The sequence below is a fragment of the Bombyx mandarina genome, chromosome 12 (genome assembly GCF_030267445.1).
Source record: "Bombyx mandarina strain Sakado chromosome 12, ASM3026744v2".
NCBI classification, from domain to species: domain Eukaryota; kingdom Metazoa; phylum Arthropoda; class Insecta; order Lepidoptera; family Bombycidae; genus Bombyx; species Bombyx mandarina.
In genome coordinates this window covers 10,752,689-10,779,994 of record NC_143219.1, presented here as the reverse complement: position 1 = coordinate 10,779,994, position 27,306 = coordinate 10,752,689, and the positions used below count along the sequence as shown (strand labels likewise).

General features: G+C 37.5%; 1 protein-coding gene across 2 annotated transcripts; it reads right to left on the bottom strand.

The window, feature by feature from the left end:
* Desat3 (acyl-CoA desaturase) lies at positions 1–20,128 on the bottom strand. Of its 2 annotated transcripts, none has more exons than XM_028176640.2 (5): positions 19,889–20,128; positions 5,830–6,054; positions 4,555–4,685; positions 2,139–2,344; positions 1–899 (listed from the first exon to the last, which is right to left on the bottom strand). In XM_028176640.2, the coding sequence occupies exons 2-5, from the start codon at positions 6,047–6,049 to the stop codon at positions 395–397; spliced, it is 1,062 nt and encodes a 353-aa protein (XP_028032441.2). In that variant the 5' UTR covers positions 6,050–6,054; positions 19,889–20,128; the 3' UTR covers positions 1–394. The 2 variants fall into 2 exon arrangements, with proteins under 2 accessions (XP_028032441.2, XP_089588095.1); XM_089731969.1 differs by lacking the exon at positions 19,889–20,128 and adding an exon at positions 7,328–7,499.
* Positions 20,129–27,306: the final 7,178 nt, after the last annotated feature.

Below are 27,306 nucleotides of genomic sequence, written 5' to 3'. Positions count from 1 at the left end.
TTCATAAAATATTTATTGATTCAACATTCAAATACGGTAAAAAATATTTATTTTACACCGGATTATTAAAGTTTGACACTTACTAACATTACATACAAATAGAAATAAATTATTAAATATTACTTCTCTACGTATCGCTTTGGCGTAAAAAAATGATGGATTTTTTTTTTTTAATTGCTCTTGAAGCTTTTTTGATGACACAAAACAATATTATATTTTGTTTGAAATTAGGAAACAAAAAACAAATTAACTCAAAAAAAAATTGGTGTAAATAATCACGAAATAACCATAATTGTTAATCTACATTAGTCAAGTAGATTTTATCAGGAAAAATTATCACATTGAGTGGTTGATTAACAACCCTAAAGGTATTTTTAACATGCCTTATTTGGTATTAGAGCACTTTAGAATTGACAAGATTAGTAGTATCAGTTTTGTCTTCAGTAGCGACCTCCCCAACATCGTATCCCCATACGGGATGGCTTCCATCACCTGTCCTTTTCGCTCGTTTCTGAATGACGTCAGTTGATACTGTCTTAAGGTCATAAGCCCAATCGATCTTCGCCATGAAATCAATGAACAGCTTGCTCAAATTAAGGGAATAATCTCCAAGTTCGGCGGTTTTGTAATCCCACGGGAACGTGTGATGGTAGTTGTGGAATCCTTCGCCGAGCACCACTAACGAAACGGGCCTGGTTTCGACTGGGTTGATGTTCTTATCGTAAGGTTTGCTTCCCCACATATGTGCTGCTGAGTTGACCAACCAAGTTATATTGAGAACATATACGTAGCGGAAAATTGCGCAGACGTAGAAGGAGTTCCAAACTGTTTCTCCCCACAATGTTGGTATATATGTAGGCATGATGAAGCAGGCTAAAGGCATTAAAATTTGGTAGTACCTGGAAAGTTAAAGTTTACAAATTAGCGTTTGTTAGCATTCTGTAAGCCGTAGACTTTATCGCAATTCCCTCTGTGTTTTGGTCTCGCGGTATCATTTCACGTCACGAACGACTGATCTTTAAAGTTGTTAAGTTCAAAACATCAGAACTTATAAAATAGTATAATGAATAATGGCATTATTGCTATTTAAGGAAATCAATCAGATTGAATCGTAAAATTAGCTTCATTATCAAGCCTACAAATTATTTCAAAGTTTAGGGTTAATTTTTATCAAAGAGTTTGTATCGAAGATAGGCAAAGTGATCTAGTTTAAAATCAAGTCTACCGTGTAATTTTACACATCATTAGACTTTACTGAGTTTAATATTGTTGTGCCGATACTGGTGACGTCATCTATCGCCAAATAGCAATAACTGTTATTAAAACAATTGGGTCAACTCATGAATATTCTAGAACATTTCTTCAGTGTTCCAGTTGTATCGAGAGTATTCTAATAGTCCCAAGAATGTTCTCAGCATAAGCAAGACGAGTTTAGAACATTCTTGAATGTTTTAATTCGATTTAGAATCTTCTGGACATTTTCAGACATACGTTTTTTTTTGCTTAGACGTGTGGACGAGCTCACAGATCATTTGGTGTTAAGTGGTTACTGGAGCCCACAGACATTTGCCACGTAAATGTGCCACTCATCTTGAGATATAAGTTCTAAAGTATCAGTATAGTTACAACAGCTGCCCCACCCTTCAAACCGAAATACATTACTACTTCACGGCAGAAATAGGCGGGGTGGTGGTAGGTATCTACTCAGGCGGACTCACAAGAAGTCCTACCACCAGTAAACAGGTAAGTAGCTGAAATGACTATAAAATACGACATGAAGGAAGTTTTATTCGAAACCAAGCTACGAACAAAAGCCTCAGGAAAGCGAAATAGTGATTTGTGATAGTGAATTTTAAATACTAAAATACATGTGAATTTCTTTCGTTAATTTTATAGCTCATAGTAATTCGTGAGCCGGTAAAAGTAAACTTACAGTACCCTGCATTGTTTACGCCAGAGCGTTTAATTTATCAGCCAAAACTCACGATTCACTGTAGGAAATAAACTCTTTCGTTTTGCAGAACTTAAGCCCGGTCTTCACACCGAGTATTCTTATTACTAGATTAAGTGAAGCGACGAATTGCGGGAATATTGTATCACGCTATGTAATCCTAAATTTATTCTTATTTAATACTCACTTCTTCTGAAAACGTAGGATAGGATCATTGTGCAGATCATTCACGTCGACGGTATGGCCTTTGGCTTTGATTTCGGGATGCTTCCTCAACAACAACCAGCCAATGTGGGAAAAGAAGAATCCTCGGGTTGCGTTGTGGGGGTCCGCATCGGTCTCTGAATATTTGTGGTGCATGCGATGATCACGGGCCCAATCCACTACGGCATCCTGTAACATTACCCCGTAACTTAGTACTGTAACGATTTATTTATGTAATGACTAATGAAAGCAAAGACGAATCACACGCACACAATTTGAAAATCCAAAGTAGGTATTTTTTAAGTAAAAACTTCTTCAGCATCATTGTGGTTCGAAAGTCGATGAAACGAAAAAACGACGTAAAAAAGACAGACACATGAATTCATAAGATTTAAGGTGGGAGAAAATGAGATAGGAAGCATTACAACAGTGTTTCTTATATTCGTGGTTCTCTTTGTGCTCTGCTTCGTACCTAATATTCGTACTTTATACATTCTGAGTAAATCTATTTATTATATACGAATAAAATGTAAAATAATTATCAAAAATTGTATCACTATGATGATGACTAAAACCTTCAATATCTTCTTCCCGAAATTTAACATTCGTCTCATTATTTTGAAGCCAAAAATTTTTAAGGTATCACTTGTACCGCGTGTGAATCGCACACATGTTTTATTTTTTTATTTTTTTTATTGCATCTAATATTATTTTTAATATCTAATATTATTTTTATTTCTTAGTAGCGATGAGCAGTTGAGTTCAAGGCTCGTGGATATTAAGCAGCTTGTTACTACTTAAACTTGTTGAGAACGACGTGAATTCCATTACCCTACTTGACTGTACAATCTTAGTTTAATTGAATATGGTTGTTGGTTTTATTTATTTCTTGAATGGGTGAAGGAGCTGACAATTACCTGGTGTAAAGTGAGTACCGGAGCCCATAGAAATTACAACGAGAATACTTCCACCACGTGGCATAAAATCGAGGTCATAATTATATTGCACTAGCTGACCCGGCGGTCTTCGTAGTGCCTCAATCGATAAACAAAAGACCTAAACTGTTGTATAAAATAAACTTAAAACAAACAAAAGGAATCCGACGGACGGGGGACACATCAGAGAGAGAACAAACTTGTTATTTTTATTTAATTCCGAGCATTTTCATATTTATCTACCTTTTAAACCTTCTCTGGACTTCCACAAATAATTTAAAACCAATATTAGCCAAATCGGTCCAGCCGTTCTTGGGTTTTGGCGAGACTAAAGAACGGCAATTCATTTTTATATATACTTATATAGATAACGGCAGTCCTACTCTTCCAATTTGAATGCATGGCTGCTTAGCGGCAGAATTAGATATAATGATTGTACCTACACATGCGTAGGTTACGATACGAATTCGTTTTAAGGCAGTTAGCGGTATTCATGTTGTGCTGTCCTTGAGCTTTGGAAAGACCCGTAAGATTACCCATTTCAAATAAAATCAAGTTCAATATTAAAATCAAAGGTCACTGCGTGATCCGATAACCCGAAATTCACCTTCCAAATGCGTTTTAAATTTCGGTAGTCATAAATGACCTCCGTCTTGATATAGATTTATGAAGGTTAATATTGTGCTCACTGCACCTTAGATAATATTGAGTAATTAACATTGATACCGAGCGAATTGGGCGAGGATAATTGTTCGCGATAAGGCAGTCAAAGGTGGATTATATCAAAGTTTTTTTATACATTTTATCTCGGTGTATTTTGCGTGTCATGCACGTGTCCACTTATTTAGCTTGACCCGAAGATGTTAAATATAGACACGTAATATGCATGTACATAATCTGAATATCTGAGCATATTTCTTTGTTTTTACTTTTTATTCACTTCCGTTGGTTGAATCAGTCTGAATAGGCGAAATGATTTTAAATATTATTCGGCTGTTAATTGGAAGAATATTGTAACAGTCACCGGAATCCTTGAGTTCTTCTTTCGTTAGTAGTAGCGTGGCGGGTAGCCATCATAGAATACGACGAATAATATTTGACGACATTTTCAAGATAAGCTTGCATATATACATGTTCCGAACAATTACATTCGGACCGCTGGTCTACCGAGCAATATCGGTGGAAGACTTTCCTTTGCCGTAATTTTCACAGTAGTAATATTGTTACTTTAGTTTTCTCCAAATTATTGAGTTCACCGTTCTATCTTTTGCCATCACGCAGCAATCAAATCGTCAAAGACACGTAAAGTCTGATGAGCTGGATAGCAGTTACCAGCACAACTGAGACTTTTATTTCAAGACACCAGTCGCTTATCATTAGGTGGCCGTTGAACTCGTATGACCAATTAAAGCTAATGCAAACGTTATGTTTATATTGATTTAATAATTGAAGTTTCAAACTTACCTGAAAAGCGATAGTATTGAATATGGTGAGTAGTATTCTCAGTGGCAGCCGAGCTTTATAGGACTTGTGTGCCCAAAGTCTGTGCGCGCCAGCTGTGATACCCAATCCCGAACACAAGTACAAAAATATGGCTGAAATATAAAATATAAAGAATTGTTTACATCTGTCCACCCACCACTTGAGTACCGTTCATCTCTATCTCTATAGGTTATAACCTAGAACTATAATGTTCATTTGCAACGTGCTTCTTCTGAACGAATTCCCGCTTCAGATGATTCAAAGCGCTTTGACAGGTCCTATAAAGGAGGTTTGATCAGAGTTCTCACTTGAATGCTCATGTTTAAGTAAACACCCAGCATTATTGGTGTCTATGTGTAACTGGGATTACCCAGCATCAAGTTCATTTGTTACTAGTGGTAGGGCGTCTTATGCGGCCACACGGATAGGTAGCCTACCAATTTCTACCGTGATGCAGTAATGGTTTTCGGTTTGAATGATGGGGCTAACGTTGTACCGTAAAACCGACACCTAGAACTCATGTCTCAATGTGAGTGGCCGCATTGACCTGCTTAATGTCTATGGGCTCCGGTGACCAGTTAACACCAGATAAAGTGGTCGTGGCCCAACTTTTCCATTGAAATACGTACTTAAAAAAATGTTCACGATTGACTTCCACGGTGAAGGAATAACGTCGGGAAATAACAGTGCGGGCAGGTTTAGCCGTTGTACTGTTAAAAGTATAGAAGCTTAGAGCTTATGCCCCAAGGTGGAATTTACGTTGTAGATGTCTATGGGCTTCAGTAACCACTTAACATCAGGTGGGCCGAGAGCTCGTCCACCCAACCAAGCAACAAAAAATGGATGAAAAGTGAGATCGTCCACCCATCTTAGTAATAATTTAAAAAAAATGTGGTTCGAGCGACTACTTTCGTATTTATTAAATAAACCGCAGTCTTCTTGATCTTAAATTATTACTGAAGCCAATTGTTGTTCTAATGTTCATTTAAAATCACCAAAATGTGTGGTTACACTATATTTTCTTATTTTCCTACATGCTTCTCCAACTAGTCCCTTTCTGAAGACTATTAAAAATCATTAGCAGTCGAAAAAATACTAACATAAATCAAACATGCAGAAGAGAGTGAAGTCCTCTAAAACAGTTTGATGAATCTACTTCTATTGTATGTCAGATTTCTGACAAATAATATATTACATTGCTTGCAAAATTACTACAGAGCTTTTCGTCAGTTCGGGTAAAATAAATATCAAACTTACCGAATATAGAAGTCCTCCACATGGCTTTGAAAAGGAACAGGTATCCTCCATAAACACCACCGACATGCAGAATAAAGAACAGAATCACATTTCTCCACACAATCTTCCAAGGTCTCTTCTCTGCTGAGGGAGGTACATGGGGCGGTGCATCTTCTGGCAGGTTATTGGCGTCGGTTTCGTACAATACCCACGAAGCCTCCTGTTTCCTTTGGGGAGGCATTTTCACTAAAAACGACCAAAAGAAACTAATCATATATATATGTATAAAGCGGTCAGTGTTCATCCTATAAAAATATAGTTTATTTTTATTTTTTATTTCTTGGTTGGGTGGACGAGCTCACAGCCCACCTGGTGTTAAGTGGTTACTGGAGCCCATAGACGACTACAACGTAAATGGACCACCCACCTTGAGATTCTAAGGTTTCAGTATGACAACGGCTGCCCCGCCTTTCAAATCGAAACGCATTACTGCTTCACGGCAGAAATAGACAAGGTGGCGGTACCTACCCGCGTGGACTCACAAGAGGTCCTACTACCAGTAAAAAGTTATGCATTGTACATCTGACATTTGTTGTGTTGACGCATCCAATCGCAAAAATTACCGAAATTAGTCTACCGACTACAAGTAAAAGAAAAAAAAAAACATTCTCGGGCACACGTCTCTTCATCCGCAGAACTGAAAATTGTAAGCAAGTACTGCCAGACATAACATGTGACTCAAGCATGGAGAATCTCATTATTTCCAACACGAGTTTTGTTAGTTTATGTTCTGCTTAAACTAAACTAAACCTAACATATACGCACAATATCTTTTTTTATGATTTAAGGATGACTGGTGACCCTGAGGCCTTTTCAGTTTCACCAGGACAGGTGGGCGAGCAAAGACTCAGTCAGGAGGGATTTGCTAACAACTGCCCGAGCGCTTCCGAAGGAGACCTAACAACTCAAGAGCAGCTGCTTCGCGAATGAATCTACTACCGGATCGGAATCGCGACCCGCTGAGAAGATCCGGCGAGAAACTCAGCGGGCTGATGCCCAATATCATCATGGAGTGACAGGAACGAAAACATTCTCGCTACGAGACCAGACCATCCACGATCCAGACCTGCCGGTGTAGTCGTTGTGCTGTTAAGCTGAGACAGAACTCTTGTCTCAAGGTGGGTGACGTAATTTACGTAGATGCCTATAGGTTCCTGTAACCCCCTAACACCAGGCGGGCCGTGCGTTCTTCCACGCATCCAAGCTATAAAAAAAATTTTTTTAGGGTAGAACACTATTTCTTTTGCGAACTGTTACCTTACTTTTATAACAACGGAATTCGTGAAGGATTAATCATCTAAAGGACAAGGAAGCACAAGCACCGGGCCAGATTCGGGATAGACATCTCATAAAAGAACACTCGAGAACACGTTAAAGAGTAGTCCATTTGTGTCATAACAGTTCTACCTTATTTTTGATATGATAAAAACTAAAATAGAAATACAATAATAATAGTTACCTAATCCAAAATAGTTTCAAATATTGCAAATGCGTAGTTCTGCAAACAGCAGTGTTTAAAAAACACGCTACTTATTATAACTAGTTCGAAAGCAACGTCTAGCGTCTTCGAAGTGCACTCCCCTATATAACCGTAGCACTAATAAGTTCCAGCGCTTCTTAAACCATCTAACAAACTTATACGTGTCGCTGTACTTTACTATAATACTTGTCTTTTTTTTTATTGCTTAGATGAGTGGATGAGCTCACAGCCCACCTGGTGTTAAGTGGTTACTGGAGCCCATAGACATCCACAACGGAAATGCGCCACCCACCTTGAGATACAAGTTCTAAGGTCTCACGTATAGTTACGACGGCTGCCCCACCCTTCAAACAGAAACGCATTACTGCTTCACGACAGAAATAGGCAGGGTGGTGGTACCCACCCGCGCGGACTCACAAGAGGTCCTACCACCAGTAGTTTCTTAAAGGACCTAACGCATTTATATTTTATGATGCCGTTTTGTTGTATTGTTGTATTTGCATCGATTTCGTATGATTTCGTAAACGAACAAGTAAAGAATAAAGCAAATAATCTAGACTGATTGCACATGAATAAGCAAGTGTACCGTTTTAAATTTTTGAGGAAAGCTTAAGTTATTAGTTGACTTATTTGCTGTTTGATCTAAAACTGGAACTATACACTGTATTTGGTCAGTTACTACAAATTTTATATTGAAAGTATTAACCTGTGGAAGATCTTCACCTGAGTAGAGGCTTTGGCAAATAAATCAATATAAAAATATAATATTAAGTTGAATTATTACACAATCATTTTTGCTAGCAACAATTAAAATTTATGTACAGTTAAAGTGTATAACAAGAATTTTATAAGATTATATTTCATATACTGCTATAATTATTTGGAAGAAATATAAAGGTTTTTATTATTATTTGAGACGTGAAAAGGGCTACCTGCACCCCATTAATAATGTTGAAGCTGATTTTTTGTGTAAAACCTATGTGAAGTAGCCTTCGAAATAGCATTCAACAACCAAGATAAGATATTTAATTTGAACGAATTACGTTCTATGCTTAAAATATTAGAAATCCACATTAGTTAAGAACTGAATCATAGCTTATTGCGAAAGAACAACAAAATAGCGGTATCGACCATAGTTATATCTACAAAATTAAAGAAAAAATAAATTGCGAAAACAATCATAATACCTGGGCCATGTACCCCAAAGTTTATGAAAGAAAATTATAATAGCTATGCACAACATATCATATTCGTAAGCTGGAAAGAAATCACAAGAAAACATTGTGGTCATATGTAGCAGTTATTACTTTGTAGAATTTTATTAATAAAAATAATTTGTTTTGTTAAACAAAAATTTGAGAACAGCTGGCAATAGCGTGCTACCCTCTTTTTGCAACATTGTGACTTTGCGTTCTATCAAGTTTATATTCACTTACTTAAATTAACTTATTCATACATAATGCCGAAAAGAAGCAATTCAAAATAATTTTTGTATTACTGATATTTTAAAGGGAGGTCCAAGTTTCAATTGCATCTGTTTCACAGGAACAAAATATAGTCGAGAAAGCGTAATTAATTTGTTAAAGTTTTTTGATAACAGTATATTTTTATTGTTACTAAATTTAAATAATCTTTATAAAAGCCTATTAATAATCTTTAAAATTAGTTAAGCTTATACAATATCAGAACATTATCAATAACTTGAATATAGTTTTTGTTTGTGTAGATAGCCGTATTAAGTCACGGCGGCGGCTACCGGTGTTTTTATCCACAATATTGTGAATGCCAACTCCCACTTCGAAATATTGAAGACTTACGCGCGAACTTGAAAATATATAATAATATTAACAAAAGTAAACTCATAGTACTTGTCCAGTTTGAGTTATAATCTAAACTAGTAAAAGAAAAATCTGCGGTAGGCAGCTAACGATTTGACTGTGTCTTTAACATTATTGAAGTTCACGAGCGAAGGTAACCATCAGATGGGTCACATGGTCATCTGTCTACGAATTAAAAAAAATCAACCAATAAATAAACGGCCGTCTGGTGTAGTGGTAAGTGACATGGTCACTACACAAGGGGGTCGCGGGTTCGAATCCCGCCAAGGGAAGATATTTGTATGATAAATATAAATGTCTTTCTAGGGTTATGGGTGTATAATATAAAATAGATGTATGTGTATAATAAAAATCTTACATTTATTTCCGTTATCTAGTACCTGTAACACAAATTGTTTACGAACTTATCACGGGACCAGTTAACGTGGCGTGATTGTAATTAAAAAAAAAAAAAACTTTACGTGTTTTAGTGCTATCTTGTACTTTGTTTTTTTTTTACATTGTATTTGTACGGAATAAGCTGTACCCGTTTGTTTGTTTTTGAACTAAATCAATATTTTTTTTACTAAATAAGATATTTGTCTAAGTTTTGTTTAATGCACAAACGGAAATCGTAATCGATTTTTTTGCAGATAGAAAAGTCCTTCGGAAAAAACCTTATTTTGGTAGGTGAGTTTAGTACTTTTGGCTTATACATATTTTTATTTAACCTTTAATTCCATTCCCTAATATGTAAGACGCTCGGTGTGGTCACGTGATTACGCTATAACATCGAACCAATGTCAGATACTAATATATAGGTATACGTTCAAACAATTATGAGTCCAACTGTATTCACAAATGATTACAATTAGGTACAAAGAATTAGAGTTTATTAAAATTTAAAATCCGTAAATTAATAATCTCAAACTGTTTAGTTCGAAAAGGTAAAAAATAAGTAGATACCTATTTATATCCTATGTTTTTACCATCGTATTAATATTATTTTTTTACTATTACTGTACGCTGCATTTCTCGTACCTGAATACAAGTACTAGACATAGAAGGCTCTAAAGTTTCTTCGTAGACTCAGAGGATCCAAAACATCCGTGATAGCATTGCTTATGAATAGTGGAAAGAAAAAAGTGAATAAAGATAGATATGTAAATGTAGTAGTTAGATGTGTAGTATTCTAAGAAATTTAACTAGAAGTACACAGGAACTTTTTTGGTTCGTTTTTTATTTTCATCCCTACCTTCCTTCCTACCTACCAATGTCCAATATCGTCCAATAAAGTTCGATTTCATTGTAAATAAAAGAAAAATACTGTCTCCCAAGAAATATGTAGATGTTTTTACATATTAAACATAAATACTTAAATATAAATATAAATAAGTTAAATATATTATATAGATTTCAATGTCACCGTGGCCTAAATAAAGGACACATGTACTCCTGTCGATGACCGACTATGTCGGTTCAAATCTTGCAGGTGGATATTAATGTCTAAAAAAACGTACTTTATTCACGAAGCCATTTCGGTTTGAAGGGTATAACAGCCGTTACAAATCACCACTGAAATTTCGACCTTAAAGGCTGGGTTGGATCATCATCATTTCAGCGTATCGCCGTCCACTGCTGAACATAGGCCTCTCCAATAGATTTCCAGTGCGACCGGTCCATTGCCACCTGCATCCAACGAGACCCAGCGCTTTTTTTGGGGGATAGTAGCATTCAATTTGTGACATCTACGAGCTCCTGTAACTACTTAAAACCAAACGGTCCGTGCGCTGGTTTACCATCAACGAAAAAAAAAAAAAATTTAATATTGTTTTACGAATTATAAGTATGTATATTGTTTGAATATTTAATACTCAGAAATCGTACTAAGATTTTAATTTTCTTGAAGTTAAGTACGTTTTATTTCAATTTAAATAACATAATTTTATTGTTCCCAACACTGGATTCATCTCACTTAGAGTAATGGGATAAAATTGCGTCATTTCAAAATTACTTATAACGATATGATTTTTTATGTTAAAGGTTTATTATGATTCAGAAACTGCGGTAAACTAAAAACCTAAACATGAAAAAACGACTTTTACGGTTTAGTATCGCTTTTTTTACTGCCACCCCGTGACAAAAAAAACTCAAAAATGTTTGAATCATCGGAACCAATATAATGATTCAATATAACAACTAAAAACGCGAGATCAAATCGTAAAAGTTGTTTTAATTACATATTATGTCTATGACTATGACTAGCCAAAGCCGAAGAAAAACTATAAAAACCGAAAGTCAATTTAAAATAAAATTAATTCCCAAAAAAGTACATGTTGTATGTAAGAAGGAAACAATATTAGACGAAAGCAACTAGTACATATTATTGTGTACCCATAGCGGATGTCATCGCATTTTAGATAGCTACTAGCGACCCGCCCTCGCTTCGCTTCGGAAACATTAAAACACATATGAAACCAAAAAAAAAAAAAAAAGTAGCCTATGTTCATCAGGGACAATGTCGGCTTCTAATGGAAAAAGAATTTTTCAAATCGGTCCAGTAGTTTCGGAGCCTATTCGAAACAAACAAACAAACAAATCTTTCCTCTTTATAATATTAGTATAGACAAACAAGAATTTCAGCAGAGTTTTGATTGTGCTATATTATTTTTTGTTTGCACTGGTGATTAGGCAATTTGCAAGGGCAGCACCGTCCTGTCGCATTTTGTTCTGATGCAATATGCGCTGTATCTATGCGGCTAAGACTATTATTATCGCTTTCAAATTATATCTCGTGTTCACTCATCAACGCAATAACAAAGGTCTTCGGTATTGTGCATATAAACGCGAGATAGAAATAAATATAAAAGCGAAATACCACTCATACTCCACATGAAATCTCCTAAACTTTACGTTTTAAAATTCTTATCTCTATCTCTCTAAATTTTAAAATTCGCATAGATCCTTCTTTTAGACGATCATTAAGATTTTACGTAAACTGAATAGAATAAACATCTTCTCTCCGAGATAATGAAATGTTTGAATTCTTCCTGTTTTTTTTGGTAGGTAGCGGCTTGGCTCTACCTCTGGCATTGCTGGCGTCCATGAGCAATGGTGACCACTTACCATCAGGCGGGCCGTATGCTCGTCTGCCTACAAAGGCAATAAAAATTACATGGGTGGACGAGCTCACAGCCCAGGTGTGCCCTAACACCAGGTGTGTTAAGTGGTTACTGTAGCCCATTGACATCTACAACGTAAACGCCGCCACCCACCGTTAGATATGAGTTCTAAGGTCTCAGTAGAGTTAGTTGACTTATAAACTTAAGGATTTTGAATTCATGGAGCACGTCTACTTCATTAATAAAGAATAAATTTTAATATTTGTTTATTGTTTGTTTATTCAGCTGAGCATATGAGAATATTAGCGGTAGGCAGCGATTTGGTTGTGCCTCTTGCTGACTTCCATCAGGTGCGCCGTATACGTCTGTCTACGAATGTGGTAGGCGCAATTAAGATAGTACCAACTATGATTTCTACTTCTACAATAGACCCAAGCACCTACAAAGCTAATTTCAATTCACCCGGAATTCCAAAATCGTTAAGTTAAACAATACTCGCATTCTAGCTATAACTTCAAACGCTTGGTACATTGTGTATTTGCCAGCTATAGAAGGATCGAAAAAAAAAAAAAAACTCGAAAATTCTGTACATTTAGTTTTAGGTACACATTATTATGTACATGCTGTAAAACAATACAAGGCCATTTTATAATTATCATCGTTTCAAATGTTTTTAAATTAACTAATGTACGCATTTCTGCGATTGTTTGAAATAAAGCAATTTTTTTTTGGTAAAAATAATTGTCGAAATTTTTTTAGATTCCCACAAAAAGTAGTTAAAAAAACTGTATCATTTTCTATAAGCAAATACATTTGAAGAGTCTGCTGTCATTTCGAAATGAAAGCATTTATATCTGTTGTTGTGCTTTTACTAAGTCCCACCACGACTGGTCGTAAAAGCAAATGTAAAAGAACGTATTTTTAGCTGACACGTGTATCAATCAACACGGTATTCTTTAAATTTAATAAAGGATAGTTTTACGGCTTAAATATCGCTTTTATTACTAGCGATCTTTATACGAGATAAAAAAAATATGGCGCGCATGCAACTTGGTGCAAGTGAAAGAAGTGAAACTTCTTTTGCTGTGTGTAGTATTGTGGTTTTCTTCATTGTTTTTATCTTTAAATCAAATTTCTCTTGTAATAGGGAGAATGCTGTGTATATGAGAAACGACCTCTTCACCATTTATATATATTTTAAATTATATATAGATTTTTTTTTAAATCCATCGTTAAAAATAAAATATAAGATAGTTAATATTTACTGTCATCTACAGGAGCAATGAGAAACTAATAACAAGCTATCTAGTGGCCGACGCCCGTAAGCAGAATGTGTATATGAGAAACGAACTAGCTCGCTGTGTCTATTTTGTCACTTACACTCTTTCTAAATTGTATATTTTCTCTCTAGCCGTAACGAATCTGGCGCGAGTTTAATTTTAATCTCAACGCACCTAAAGAAGTTTCACTTCAATTAGTTTTAATTATACCTAGGTAAGTATCGCACTGGACATCGATTGGTGAGGCCTATGTTTAGCAGTGAACAGTGGACAGATTGAGATGGAGTATCGAAGAAAATACTATTTCTTTATTCTTCAAGTATCCGCAAATCTGTTAAAACGCTAATATTTTGTTATAGCGTTCTTCCCATAGCTCGGTTATCTCTTGTATTATCTGTGCTCTAATCACGCACAAGACAAGAACAACTATCGATAGGATCACAAACACCAAATTCTTGATCCTGTCCCCTCTGGAAATGAAACGCGGTAAAATGTGATAGAATCATACAGTTTAGTGACAAAGCAACAGTAATGTTACCCACTTATGTACATTGGCAGTTAAACGGTGGCCTCAGAGCCGCAAGATCAGTGTGTGGCGTGATCTCTGAATGATGCACACCGATAATCGCACACGTTCACGTGACGATATTCATGCGCGCGATAGCGACTTTTCGACAAATGACATACGCTGTTTCGCAGCGGGAAGAAAATACACTATAGACGTTTATTGTTTTCATTTTATAACGTACAGTTCATCGAATATGGATTCTCGTTGACGTATATCCTGTTTCTATTGAATTCGAAATTATATGTACATCGCGACAGAAACAGGATGGGCGGTGGTACCGACGCATGTAGGGTTCAAGATTCAAAAGACCAATAACAAACTTTAAGGGTACTAGCTAACAGCACCTATTATTGTTTTGTATGTTAGTACATCGATATAACACAACAATTCAACAGATATGCATGGTTAGAAAAATCGATTCAGCAATGTCACGCTACAGAAATTTCTTGATGGTTGAAATGAGTGTGACAAATTATTCATACATTACTACTTTAATAACAAGTTAATTTATTAAAATCATTTGAATTAATAAAAAATATTTATGTTAATATTGTATCGTAAACACAAACGGCAAGTGGCTATAAGGAATGTAATAAGAGTTCTAAGACTATCTTTGAAATATTAACATTTGCTTCTCTTCAATCTCACATTACCTTAATCAGTTTTAGATCACATTATGTAGATAATCAAATTTCAATTTTTTTTAAACTAAAATGACGTATATACAACTTTGTAAACTTGTACCTATCTGTTTTCGTGAGTTAAAACTATTTCGGGTCTTGTAATTTAGGTACGATTAAAAAAAAAAAACAAAAAAATTACTGTACTTTTTTTTAAATCTAGATTATAATGATTCGTTAATTCAACAGCCAAGATCATGTAACACATTCTTGGATGAGATTTTGCAATTTCCACTTCACAATAAAACGAAATTACATTACCTATGTAATTACCTTAGTACCTGTTTACATACATACACATAAATTTTTTATAGTTTGATTATTGATTTACCTTGGCTTCAATTAGCCGTAAAATATTACTACATTTAAAACATATTTCTCTTTTAAAATCACGTGCGTTAATTAGGTATTTTTGTTGTTCTATTATTCTTTAGTATTGACGAAATTAGGTGATTTTTTAGAATGTTTTCTTGTGATAATAACCATTAGTAATTTTTTTATTTAAGGTAAAAATCACATTTTATGATAAATTCTATACCAAACCTTTCTTAAAATTCATAACATAGCATTCAGTCAAAAAAGTATCGGGGATGGACGATTTCTTTATGGTTCCAAACATCTTTTTTTTATTATGTATTTTTGGAAAAACTGTTTTCCATTTTCGCGCGTAGTTTGAGTTATGAAACTCATTGGTATTTAGATTCAATACAGTGCTATTTCTAGTTAAATCATATCTAGTGTGTTTTGCGAATTTCATAAAGGAGAAAAACATCGAAAATTTTGACTTAAATTTTGCATCGTAGGATTAGGATTTCGTGTTCGGAGCTAATGAAAATGCTACAGAAGATTTACGGTGAATCGATTTTATCAAAAACACATGTTTATGAATGGTACAAAGCGTTCACACGCCGTTGAGATGTGATGAAAGATTTGTCTCGCTTTTGTAGGCCATCAATGTCTGCAACTGAATTAGAGTCGCTGAGGACATGCTAGAGCGAGACAATTCCGACCCAATATTCATAAAACGTATTGTTACTGGTGAAGAAACGTAGGTTTACGAGTTTGACATGCAAACCAGTCAACAAGCCTCCGAGTGGCGCTTTCCAGATGAATCGCAACCGAAAAAACCACACCCAAGTCGATCAAAAGTCAAAGACATTTAGACGATTTTCTATGACTATAGCGATTTTTACTGGTGGCAGGACCTCTTGTGAGTCCACACGGGTAGGTACCACCACCCTGCCTATATCTGCCGTGAAGCAGTAATGCGTTTCGGTTTGAAGGGTGGCGCAGCCGTTGTAACTTTACTTGAGACCTTAGAACTTATATCTCAAAGTGGGTGGCGCATTTACGTTATGGATGTCTATGGGCTCCAGTAACCACTTAACACCAGGTGGGCTGTGAGCTCATCCACCCATCTAAGCAATAAAAAAATAAAAAATAAAAGTAATCGGAATTCTTGCCGGAAGATCAAACGGTAAATATTATTTGTGCGTGGCCAGATTTGTGGAAAGAAAATTCTTGGATTTTGCATCACGATATTGCGCCTTCGCAAAAAACCATAATTGTGAACGAATTTTTGACCATCAACTCAACAAATACCATTGTGCAACCACTTTATTCACCAGGTGTGGCTTTAGCCAATTTCTCTTTTTCCTAAACTCGAATTCCAACTTCGTTGCATACGTTTTCATTCGGTAGAAGAGATAAAGGAGAATTTGCAACAAGAAACTGATTAACTCGATTCCGGAAAAATATTTAAAATGTTCTGATAATTGGATTATTCGTTGGCGTGAGTGTATCGATTCTGAAGGAGCATATTTTAAAGGTGATCAAATAAATTTGGATAAATAATATTTTATTTTATTGTCCTTGTGGGCAGACGTGCATACGGCCCATTGACTTAAGCAATGCCATAGGCATAGCCAAGCCGCTGACTACCGTTAAATTTTGTGTATAATGGATCTACTCCCGGTTTTTTTTTGACAAACTAGTATATATTTAACTGGTGGTAGGACCTCTTGTGAGTCCGCGCGGGTAGGTACCACCGCCCTGCCTATTTCTGCCGTGAAGCAGTAATGCGTTTCGGTTTGAAGGGTGGGGCAGCCGCTGTAACTATACTGAGATCTTAGAACTTATATCTCAAGGTGGGTGCGCATTTACGTTGTAGATGTCCATGGGCTCCACTAACCACTTAACACCAGGTGGGCTGTGAGCTCGTCCACCCATCTAAGCAATAAAAAAAATATATATATTGAAATTGAGGTTATAAAAAGGTTATTTTAACATTGTTTTTTTACTCTTAGGCCGGGGATCTTACATTGAAAATCTTGTTTTTTTCTGTCAGCTTATGTGTGTGAACAGTTAATTTCAACATTTGTCAAGTGGTATCTATAGGCTAAATTCAGGTCGTGATATCTATAGGATTCAGTAACCACTTAAGACCACAGGTAAGACGCCCCTCCCGACTAGGCGCGTCAATACCCCCGCCCCCGCCGTTCGCCCGATCACGATGTTCGACCAGCCCATACCGTGGGCCCCGAAGATCAAATACTTAGGCGTCACCCTCGACAGTAGGATGACATTCCGCCCCCACATTAAGACTGTACGCGACCGTGCCGCCTTCATTCTAGGACGTCTCTACCCGATGATATGTAGGCGAAGTAAAATGTCCCTTAGAAATAAGGTGACACTCTACAAAACTTGCATACGCCCCGTCATGACCTATGCAAGTGTAGTGTTCGCTCACGCGGCCCGCATACACTTAAAATCATTTCAAATCATTCAATCCCGTTTTTGCAGGATAGCCGTCGGAGCCCCGTGGTTCGTCAGAACGTCGACCTCCATGACGACCTGGACTTAGAGTTCATCAGTAAGTATCTGCAGTCGGCGTCCATGCGCCACTTCGATAAAGCGGCACGACACGAGAACCCTCTCATCGTGGCCGCCGGTAACTACATTCCCGATCCTGCGGACAGAATGGAAAGCAGTCGACGTCGCCCAAAACACGTCATCTCGGATCCTCCCGATCCACTAACGGTGCTTTTAGGTACTTCAAGCACCGGTCACCGTTCTCGTCGAACCCGTCGCTTGCGACGAAGGGCTCGACGAGTAAATTAACTCTCAGACACAGCCCACTGAGTTTCTCGCCGGATCTTCTCAGTGGGTCGCGTTTCCGATCCGGTGGTAGATTCTGCGAAGCACGGCTCTTGCTAGGGTTCGTGTTAGCAACATCGTCAGGTTGAGCCCCGTGAGCTCACCTACTAAAGTTAGGGTTACGCTGACATAGCCTCTCAAGGCTATCAGCTTAGGTAGGAAAAAAAAAAAAGAAAAAGACGTAAGACGTAAGACGTAAGATCGTCTAATCATTGAGTGCAAAAAGAAAATGAGTACACTTTTGTATATTTTATTACTCATTCTTTATTTATAGATTAAAACTAATTATAATTCTCGACATCAAGAGTTCCGAAACTTCTTAATGCAAAAATGATTAAAACATAATGTAGTTTTTGTCTTTTTCTTGTTTTCATGTTCTTTAGATATAATTATGAAATACTCTCTTGATTATAATTATCTTGATAACAATTTTAGATATATCATATAATTTATCAACGATTACTGATGGTCAGGGGCTTCGTGGTAGGTACCACGGGGTAAGTACCACCACCCTGCTAATTTTTGCCGTGCAGCAGAAATGCGGTTTGCTTCGAAAGATGGGGCAGATGTTCTACTGAAAACTAAGACTTAGGACTCATGTCTCAAGGTAGGTAGCGACATTTACATTAATATTATTTATGGGCTCCCGTAACCATATAACACTAAGTTTTTTGTGACCTCCATAAGCCTTATAGGAAATTAAAAAAAAACATCTAAAATGGTTCACTAATCTGAATTCGATCCCTCCAAATTTATCAGAAACAAATTGACTATTTCCAATAAAAACGGTTTCAGCAAAAAAAAGAATACAATCTTTTGTTAAATAAAGCAAAAAATAGTACTTAGCTGTTTTTCTTTGCCTATATACCTACCTAATATGGATAAATCGTATCCACATGGTCACATAGAAAATAGTTAACAACATTACAACCCAATTATAATTTGAATTAATCAATTTGAAATGCGCCCTATAATGCCAAGAATTGAGAATTCAAAATTAAAATTAATTATTCCTACGTTCACGATTGACGTATTTTGTTTGATCATGTCTATATATTATGTAGTTTTTTGACAAAAAAGAAATAAATTTTATTATTGAAATTTAAGTTTTTGTTTCGCAGTCTCGTCCGAGTTCTTCGCTAATTTATTCAATATCGAGTCAAGACGTTAAGCAAAAACTAACTGAACACTGTTTCAGTTTTTGCTGTCAGGTTCTTTTTTTTTTATTTATTGCGTAGATGGGTGGACGAGCTCACAGCCCACCTGATGTTAAGTGGTTACTGGAGCCCATAGACATCTACAACGTAGACGCGCCACCCACCTTGAGATACAAGTTCTAAAATCTCAGCATAGTTACAACGGCTACCCCACCCTTCAAACCGAAACGCATTACTGCTTCACGGCAGAAATAAGCAGGGCGGTGGTACCTATCCGCGCGGACTCACAAGATGTCCTACCACCAGTAATTACGCAAATTATAATTCTGCAGCCTATATCCCTACATGGATGTATGTAGTAAGTACTACGGCTCTATAAGTAAAACAGCGAATCCACGGCGTACCACCAATTCTAGTAGTATTACAAGTTTAACGAAATTTCACGAATATTATGCCGAAATCTTAATAACTCTATGAATTATCATTAAAAAGTTTTCAAATAAAATATTCTTAATTATAATAATCGTTAAGTCGTTCAATATTAAATTTATAATTGAAGACGTCAATTGTTTTTTTTTTTAATAAATAATAACTATCATTGATTGAAATGCTTAGTTTTTCTGTTATTATAGGTCATATATATTTGTGAAAGAGTATACTACAGCTTTTAAAAGTTTTTCTATAAAAAAGTTTTAATTAAAAACTATAACGGACATGTAATGTTTACAAAAAAGAAAAAAATAACAACACAAAAACCCACCTGAAACAATCTACTGATTATAATTAATTTAACTGAACACTAAAACACACTGAGCCGTTCGCGAACTGAGTAACGAATAATAAGAAGCGTTCAATTTTGACTGGCGATCGTTAACTGACATCGCGAAATTCTCAACGACCTATTATATACACACAAATGGGACTTTGATATGAAGCAAATGAGTAGTGCGGCCGTTTCGTGTCCCTATCGTCTCGTTTACCTAACTACTCTCCACTAACTATCGAACAATATTTATTTTTGATTCGCATTAGGAATAGTTTAGATCAACAACATAACTACTAGAAAATTACTATAATTGCTAATTTGATTTTAGGACAATTCAAGATTTAGTTTAAATTTTTATTTAAAATAATGATAAAGCCTTTTTTTTTTTTAATAAGCGACGATTGAAAGAAATACATTAAAATACTTTGCATATTTATACGTAGTTATAGTCAAAAAAATTATAATAAAAACGTTTAGCAATAGACATACGCGAAACTGAAGGTCGAATGCTAACTGATAATAACTGACGCGTCCGAAGTCTGGGTAAATATATGAATAAATAATGTATATTCCACCTTTGAGAGCGGCACCTAAAATTATTTCACTGAAGAAATGGAGAGCATGGTGGTACCCGCATTATATATGCATTATACATAGGGGTAGAGAATAATCTATACCCCTATGTATGTATGTATGTAATCCCTAATTAAATTTGTATTTATATACAAATTTAAATCCGCGCGAGTCCGCGCGGGTAGGTACCACCACCCTGCCTGTTTCTGCCGTGAAGCAGTAATGCGTTTCGGCTTGAAGGGTGGGACAGCCGTTGTAACTATACTTGAGACCTTAGAACTTATATCTCAAGGTGGGTGGCGGATTTACGTTGTAGATGTCTATGGGCTCCAGTAACCACTTAACACCAGGTAAGCTGTGAGCTCGTCCACCCATCTAAGCAATAAAAAAAAAATACATGTGTGTGTAATTTTTTAAATCTTTTTAATTTTTTTAATATATTTATATAACACAGCTCAAGTGACGAAAAAAAAAAAAAATTAAAGTGGCGGATGAAAGGCGATTGCATGCAGCAGAGATGCGAATGTTGCGATGGATGTGTGGAGTAACGAGAACGGATAGAATACGGAATGAATATGTTAGAGGAAGTCTGAAAGTGGCACCTGTGACAGAGAAGCTGAGGAGTGCACGTTTGGGATGGTATGGACATGTGATGAGACGGAATGAAAATGAGGTTGTTAGGAGAGTGTTAACTATGAATGTGGAAGGATTTAGAGGAAGAGGTAGACCTAAGAAGAAATGGATGGATTGTGTGAAAGACGATATGGGTAGGAGGGGAGTGAGCGAAGAAATGGTATATGATAGAAGAGTATGGAAGGAGAAAACATGTTGCGCCGACCCCAGGTGACTGGGAGAAGGGCAGGATAATGATGATGATGATGATATAACACAGCTCAAGGTATAGCCTCATGTTAATTACATTAAATAGATCATAATTATATATTTTGTTTTCATATATAGGATTATAGAGTATCCTATCAATAGTGGAATTTTCATTTTTCCAATCCCTTACATACAAATGTTAAAATAAATTATTAACGTATTTAATAAATTAGTTACACTATTCCAAGAAATAGGGAAACAAAAATGACTGTTTTCCCCACGGTCAAAGGTTTAGTAAACTATAATTTTGTTAGTAGGCACATACAATAAGCAAACTACTTTCTCGTTTACTAATTGCCTCCGAAATGCTATTTTTGAGGAAACGAATAAATATGTTTTGTCCTTGAGTGACAAATCGAATTTACAAACTCTTTCTATGACGACGTTCCAATACGTCATTTGCACGTGAATATCTGTGTGCTTAGTGTGAGATTTTAACATTCCCAATAGCGTAAAAGTTATTACAAAGTATGCAATTGTAACAGCGCCCCTATTAAAGGTATATGCGATTTTTTTTGTTTTTTTTTTTTGTGCTGTGGTGGCTGGACGATCTCACAGCCCACCTGTTGTTATTATAAGTGGTCACTGGAGCCCATAGACATCTACTACGTAAATGCGCCACCCACCTTGAGATATAAGTTCTAAGGTCTCAGTATAGATTTATTTCATTTCCAGCCTACTACTGAAAAAACGGAGACTTTAGAACTCATTTCTCAATATGGGTAATACGGCACTCAATACGGCATTTACGTTGTTTATTAGCCCCGGGAACCACTCAACACCAGGTGGGCCGTGAGCTCGCTCACTCATATAAGCAACTAGCGACCCGCCCTCGCTTCGCTTCGGAAACTGTAATGTATTATTGATTTCTCCACTATTTAATGGATGTTATTATACATATAAATCTTCCTCTTCAATCACTCTATCTATTAAAAAAAACGCATCAAAATCCGTGGTGTAGTTTTAAAGATTTAAGCATACATAGGGATATACCACGGGTAGGTACCACCACCCCGCCTTTTTCTGCCGTGAAGTAGTAATGCGTTTCGGTTTGAAGGGTGGGGTAGCCGTTGTAACTATACTGAGACCTTAGAACTTATAATATCTCTAGGTGGGTGGCGCATTTACATTGTAGAAGTCTATGGGCTCAAATGGAGACCAAAGACATCTATCTACCTATCTATCATCTTTGGGCCACCTATCTTGAGATTGAATTCTAAAGGCTCAGTATTTAGAGTACAACGGCTGCCCTTCCCTTTAAACTGAAAAGCAGTACTGCTTCACGGCTGTAATAGGCAGGGTGGTGGTCTGGTGGTACCTACCAGTGCGGACTCACACGTCGTGCCACCAGTAATTATACAAATTATAATTTTTGCGGGTTTTATTTCTATTACACGACTTTATTCCTTCACCGTGGAAGTCAATCGAGAACATTTATTATGTACGTATTTCATTAGAAAAATTAGTACCTGCCTGCGGGACACCGAACATTCGAACACCGGCACATTTGCATCGATACAAATGCACTCAACGTCTTATCCTTGAGATTGTGATGACTATCGCATGCAACAACTGTTAAACTCCTTATTCGTTGCGTGAAATATAAAAGTCAATGCTAGAAATCACGCAATATAGACTAGTGTATTCGAAATGATAATCCTTTCAGAAGCATGATAGAAGAGATATGGAGATGAGCAGGGGGTCGTGGTAACACAAATCCATGTCGTTAGTTCAGGAGGAGGAACATGGAGCTTCTAACACCGCGCCGCAGTACAGGCAAAGGACTACATCAGTGCACTGCCGATATCCAGGCAACAAGCCTGTCACAGCTTAATTATTGCGGTCCAAGACAGAAGAAACTAAAGAGAAAGAAAGGAATCAATCAATGAATAAATAATAAATAAATAAATATTTACTAACAATCACACCACGTTAACTGGTCCCGTGATAAGTTCGTAAAGAACTTGTGTTACAGGTACCAGATAACGGAAATAAATGTAAGATTTTTATTATACACATACATATATTTAAGATACATCCATAACCCTGGAAAAGACATTTATATTTATCATACAAACACCTTCCCTTAGCGGGATTCGAACCCGCGACCCCCTTGTGTAGTGACCATGTCACTTACCACTACACCAGACGGCCGTTAAAGGAATTAAGTAAGTAATAAAGGCCGTGAAGGATTTGAGAGAATGATTTTAAAGTACCGTGAATAGTACGGCAAAAATACAGCTGACGTTTATTTCATTACTATCTGGGCCTGGATTTCATATCGCAATTGGTATCTTTGATTTAGAATTGCGTTTAGTGCAAGACCTTTAATTGTGTTATCACGGACATGATGCGTCATACCGCTAATGATTCCGCTTATTCACTCGGTTTATATTTAGAAATCTAAGGGAAACTGAGATATATTTTACCGTATTTTTGGAGCAGTGGTATAAAGTGCCTTCGATAAAACAAATAACAGTTTTGATACGGGGCCTTTTAATTTTCTATTAAAATGGGTATTTCGTGCCTAACAGTAATATATGTAAGACAGTTCTTTATTCCCTTTACGGCTTTAGGAACGATCTCAGTCTTCTAATAACCTCTATTTGAATCTAAATATTATAGTAATCACTCAAAACAAATTAAAAATTCAACAATGATAAATTGTGCAATACGTGACGGTTTTCATCTAGTTCCATAATAAATGAATAATGTAATCAGCTCGAGAAAAGCATAATCTGTTTTTTTGACCTTTTTGTAAATTAGTAATGAACGTTTTGTTATGTGTTTATTTCTCGATAACGATAGAATAATGACATGATGGTACATTAACCGTCATGCAGTCGAGTCATGCTAGACGGGAGCATGTAGCTTTGCACCCTGACGAATGTTATCTTTTTGCAGTTAAAATTATTTTCCATTAAATATTATAATGTAAGATACTTAAAGTATTGTAGATGAAATATTTTAGCGTAGATTGTATCTACTCGCACAGTGAAATTTTTTAAAAGTCCTCGGTAGGCGATGGCTTGGCTACGTGCTAGTATTATTGACGTCCACAAGCAATGAGATGACAAGCACACGCAGCGATATAAGGCCTTACGTGCTGATTTTATGGTAGCTAAAATCTAGACTTGAAAATGGGCGAGCAAATGTTCTGGGTGTACTTTATGGAAATAATAAGATCAAAAAGCGATTTCCTCCGTCTATTATTTTTCACTGCTGTTAATAAGTAGTGTAGTATTTATTAATTTTTTATTTCCTTTGTAGGCAAACGAGCATAAGACCCACCTGATGGTAAATGATTACCATTGCCCATGGGCTTTAGCAATGCTAGGGGCAGAGCCAACCCGCTTCCTACCTTTTTTAAGATCCTTCTTTCAGTACAGTGTATTTTTGGTAATTTTCTTCTACATACATTAAAACTCCGATATGAGTTATCCTCCGTATTTAAGACTCATTATTTCCTTACTTATTCTAGTTTCACTAGTTTCACTCACTGTTTGATAGCCGAGCGCACGGGGCTCAACCTGAAAGAGCTCGCTAACACTTTTTCTGGGAAAGCAGTGCTTCCCTGAATCCACCACACCGGATCAAAATAGCGAACCGCTCAGAAAATCCGCCGAGAAACTTAGTGGATTGTGTCTAGGAATTAGGCCGCACGTCGACCTCTTCACCGCATTCGACGAGTTCGATAAGAATGGTGACCGGTGTTTGGAATGCCTATAAGCACCAAGAATGGATCAGGAGAATCCGCAATGACATGCTTAGGGCGACGGGCGTCTGTGAGTTGCCCCGTCGTTTGGGTTGAGAATGAAATTCGATGGGGCTACAGTGAAAGGGTTATCGTGGCGCGCCACTTTCTCGAAGAAACGTTCTGACGCTGTCTTCAGACACTTATTAATCGGTTCAAATTCTAAATCGTAGTGAAGATCTACATTCCTCAGATACCATGGTGCTCAGGTAGCTATACTGCAAAAACGAGATTGAATCACTCCCGACTAGGCACGTTAACACCTCCACCTCCGCCATTCGCCAATCATCATGTACGACCAACCCATACCGTGGGCCCCGAAGGTCAAATACTTAGGCGTCACCCTCGACAGAGGGATGACATTCCGCCCCCACATAAAGACGGTACGCGACCGTGTCGCCTTCATACTAGGACGCCTCTACCCGATGATATGCAGTGGAAGTAAATTGTCCCTTAGAAATAAGGTGACACTCTATAAAACTTGCATACGCCCCGTCATGACCTATGCAATTGTAGTGTTCGCTCACGCGGCCCGTACTAACTTAAAATCATTCCAAGTTATTCTAACCCGTTTTTGCAGGATAGCCGTTGGAGCTCTGTGGTTCGTCAGGAACGTCGACCTCCATGACGACCTGGACTTAGAGTCCATCAGTAAGTATCTTCAGTCAGCGTCGATGCGCCACTTCGATAAAGCGGGACGACACGAGAACCTTCTCATCGTGGCCGCCGGTAGCTACATTCCCGATCCTGCGGACAGAATGGAAAGCAGTCGACGTCGCCCCAAACACGTCATTTCGGATCCTCCCGATCCACTAACGGTGCTTTTAGGTACCTCAGGCACCAGTCATCGTTCTCGTCGAACCCGTCACCCACTGAGTTTCTCGCCGAATCTTCTCAGTGGGTCGCGTTTCCGATCCGGTGGTAGATTCTGCGAAGCACGGCTCTTGCTAAGGTTCGTGTTAGCAACGTCGTCAGATTTGAACCCCATGAGCTCACCTACTAGTTAAGGTTACGCTGATATATCCTCTCAAGGCTCTTAGCTTAGGTAGGATAAAAAAAAAGAGATTGAATAACCTGGAGGGTGTTTATGTGAATGCTAGCTGCGTGAGCGAACATTACACTTGTATACCCTTAAGCATCGAACGATCGTCGGAAATTTTCATGTTCAGATTAAAATCGCACTACCTTGCACAATAATATGGCTCCTACGATATAACTGTATAAGTTGCTACTTATTTTGTTTTTACTTGCATATTTTTAGTATTTATTTGTATTTAATCGTTTTTTTTTTTTTTATGATTGAAGGTTTACTGGTGGCCCGAAGGCCTTTCCAGTTTCACCAGGACAGGTGGGCCAGCAAAGGCTCAGCCAAGAGGGGTGGGATTTGCTAACAACTGCCCGAGCGCCTCCGAAGGAGACCTAACAACTCAAGAGCAATTGTTTCGCGAATGAATCTACTACCGGATCGGAATCGCGACCCGCTGAGAAGATCCGGCGAGAAACTCAGCGGACTGATGCATGGGTTAGGTTGCACGTCGACCTCTTTGTCGAGTTCGACGAGTACGGTTACCGGGGTCCCTAAGCCTGCCCCTAGTATTAGAGCTGAAGGCATCTACTGCAAAGGTTATTGGATCTGATGGATCCGTAAGGACGTGTCTAGGGCGTCGACGGTGACTGGCTCCTGCATGATCAGGATTCGGGGAGTAGTCAGCGGCGGCAACGATAAGGCGATTATCATGACGCATAGCCTTATCGAAGTATCGTTCCGACGCTGACTTCATGTATTTCCGAATTGATTCGAGGCCCAGGTCGTCGTGTAGGTCAACGTTCCTCACCAACCACGGAGCCCCGACAGCTAACCTGCAAAAGCGGGATTGTAGGGATTGGAGGGTCTATGTGTGTGCGGGCCGCGTGAGCGAACACCACACTCGAGTAAGTCATGACGGGCCTTATGCAAGTTTTGTAAAGTGTCACCTTGTTCCGAAGGGACATTTTACTCCGCTTACAGATCATGGGGTAGAGTCTACCGAGAATAAACGCGGCACGGTCACGGACTGATTTTATATGCGGGCGGAATGTCATCGATGCATCCAGGGTAACGCCCAGGTACTTGACCTTCCTGACCCAGGGTATGGGTTGTCTAAAGAGAGTAATCGGGGGTGTGAGATTCCTCCTCCTAATCCGGGAGGAAATCCGTGTGGAG